This window comes from Salvelinus namaycush, unplaced genomic scaffold (genome assembly GCF_016432855.1).
Source record: "Salvelinus namaycush isolate Seneca unplaced genomic scaffold, SaNama_1.0 Scaffold39, whole genome shotgun sequence".
Taxonomy (NCBI): domain Eukaryota; kingdom Metazoa; phylum Chordata; class Actinopteri; order Salmoniformes; family Salmonidae; genus Salvelinus; species Salvelinus namaycush.
The window spans coordinates 137,347-139,696 of NW_024060896.1; the positions used below are offsets into that span (position 1 = coordinate 137,347).

The 2,350-nt window shown below is 38.4% G+C and overlaps 1 protein-coding gene across 3 annotated transcripts in view; it reads left to right on the forward strand.

Annotated features, from left to right (window-relative positions):
• The window catches only part of LOC120040885 (keratin-associated protein 5-4-like), a 9,152-nt gene extending 9,010 nt beyond the window's left edge, over positions 1 to 142 (forward strand). For all 3 annotated transcript variants that reach the window (XM_038985876.1, XM_038985875.1, XM_038985874.1), the window contains one exon: positions 1 to 142. In XM_038985876.1, the coding sequence (XP_038841804.1) occupies positions 1 to 90 (90 nt within the window). In that variant the 3' untranslated portion in view covers positions 91 to 142.
• Positions 143 to 2,350: the final 2,208 nt, after the last annotated feature.

Here is a 2,350-nt window from a genome sequence, read left to right on the forward strand (position 1 = left end):
TGCAGTGTAATTCTGTGTCCATGTTTCTGTTCAATAAACAAACTGAAAATACTTGTGATTTTTGTTTTAGCTGTCTCCATGAATATTTAGTCATTTGTCCTAGGTTATTGGAATATGAATTAAATGTACTAATGAAAATGTTCTTAACTGTTCTTTTATTCTAGCTTTGATGATCATCCCAAGGTTTATTTATTATTTTATTTAACTAGGCAATGACGATGATCCCAAGTTGCATCCCGTGTCATACCGTACTGGTATTTATCATGCAGTCCAGAATCTAAAATCCCTTTTTTTATATTAGGCTCACACAGAGAATATGATCCAAAACATTTCAACACTCTACTGTAGTTTCCCTTCAACACTCTACTGTAGTTTCCCTTCAACACTCTACTGTAGTTTCCCTTCAACACTCTACTGTAGTTTCCCTTCAACACTACTGTAGTTTCCCTTCAACACTACTGTAGTTTCCCTTCAACACTCTACTGTAGTTTCCTTTCAACACTCTACTGTAGTTTCCTTTCAACACTCTACTGTAGTTTCCTTTCAACACTCTACTGTAGTTTCCCTTCAACACTCTACTGTAGTTTCCCTTCAACACTCTACTGTAGTTTCCTTTCAACACTCTACTGTAGTTTCCTTTCAACTACTGTAGTTTCCTTTCAACACTACTGTAGTTTCCCTTCAACACTCTACTGTAGTTTCCTTTCAACTCTACTGTAGTTTCCTTTCAACTCTACTGTAGTTTCCCTTCAACTCTACTAGTTCCCTCAACACTCTACTGTAGTTTCATTTCAACACTCTACTGTAGTTTCCTTTCAACACTCTACGTAGTTTCCTTTCAACACTCTACTGTAGTTCCTACACTTACTGTAGTTTCTTTCAACACTCTACTGTAGTTTCCTTTCAACACTCTACTGTAGTTTCCCTTCAACACTCTACTGTAGTTTTCCTTCAACACTCTACTGTAGTTTTCCTTCAACACTCTACTGTAGTTTTCCTTCAACACTCTACTGTAGTTTCCTTTCAACACTCTACTGTAGTTTCCTTCAACACTCTACTGTAGTTTCCTTCAACACTTACTGTAGTTTCCCTTCAACACTCTACTGTAGTTTCCCTTCAACACTCTACTGTAGTTTCCTTCAACACTCTACTGTAGTTTCCTTTCAACACTACTGTAGTTTCCCTTCAACACTCTACTGTAGTTTCCTTTCAACTCTACTGTAGTTTCCCTTCAACACTCTACTGTAGTTTCCCTTCAACACTCTACTGTGTTCCTTTCAACACTTACTGTAGTTTCCTTTCAACACTCTACTGTAGTTTCCTTCAACACTCTACTGTAGTTTCCCTTCAACACTCTACTGTAGTTTCCCTTCAACACTCTACTGTAGTTTCCTTTCAACACTCTACTGTAGTTTCCTTTCAACACTCTACTGTAGTTTCCTTTCAACACTCTACTGTAGTTTCCTTTCAACACTCTACTGTAGTTTCCCTTCAACACTCTACTGTAGTTTCCCTTCAACACTCTACTGTAGTTTCCCTTCAACACTCTACTGTAGTTTCCTTCAACACTCTACTGTAGTTTCCCTAACACTCTACTGTAGTTTCCTTCAACACTCTACTGTAGTTTCCCTTCAACACTCTACTGTAGTTTCCCTTCAACACTCTACTGTAGTTTCCCTTCAACACTCTACTGTAGTTTCCCTTCAACACTCTACTGTAGTTTCCCTTCAACACTCTACTGTAGTTTCCTTTCAACACTCTACTGTAGTTTCCTTCAACACTCTACTGTAGTTTCCCTTCAACACTACTGTAGTTTCCTTCAACACTCTACTGTAGTTTCCTTTCAACACTCTACTGTAGTTTCCTTTCAACACTCTACTGTAGTTTCCCTTCAACACTACTGTAGTTTCCCTTCAACACTCTACTGTAGTTTCCCTTCAACACTCTACTGTAGTTTCCTTTCAACACTCTACTGTAGTTTCCCTTCAACACTCTACTGTAGTTTCCTTCAACCTCTACTGTGTTTCCTTCAACACTACGTAGTTCCCTTCAACACTCTACTGTAGTTTCCTTTCAACACTCTACTGTAGTTTCCCTTCAACACTACTGTAGTTTCCCTTCAACACTCTACTGTAGTTTCCTTTCAACACTCTACTGTAGTTTCCTTTCAACACTCTACTGTAGTTTCCTTTCAACACTCTACTGTAGTTTCCCTTCAACACTCTACTGTAGTTTCCCTTCAACACTCTACTGTAGTTTCCTTTCAACACTCTACTGTAGTTTCCTTTCAACACTCTACTGTAGTTTCCCTTCAACACTCTAGTAGTTTCCTTCAACACTCTACTGTAGT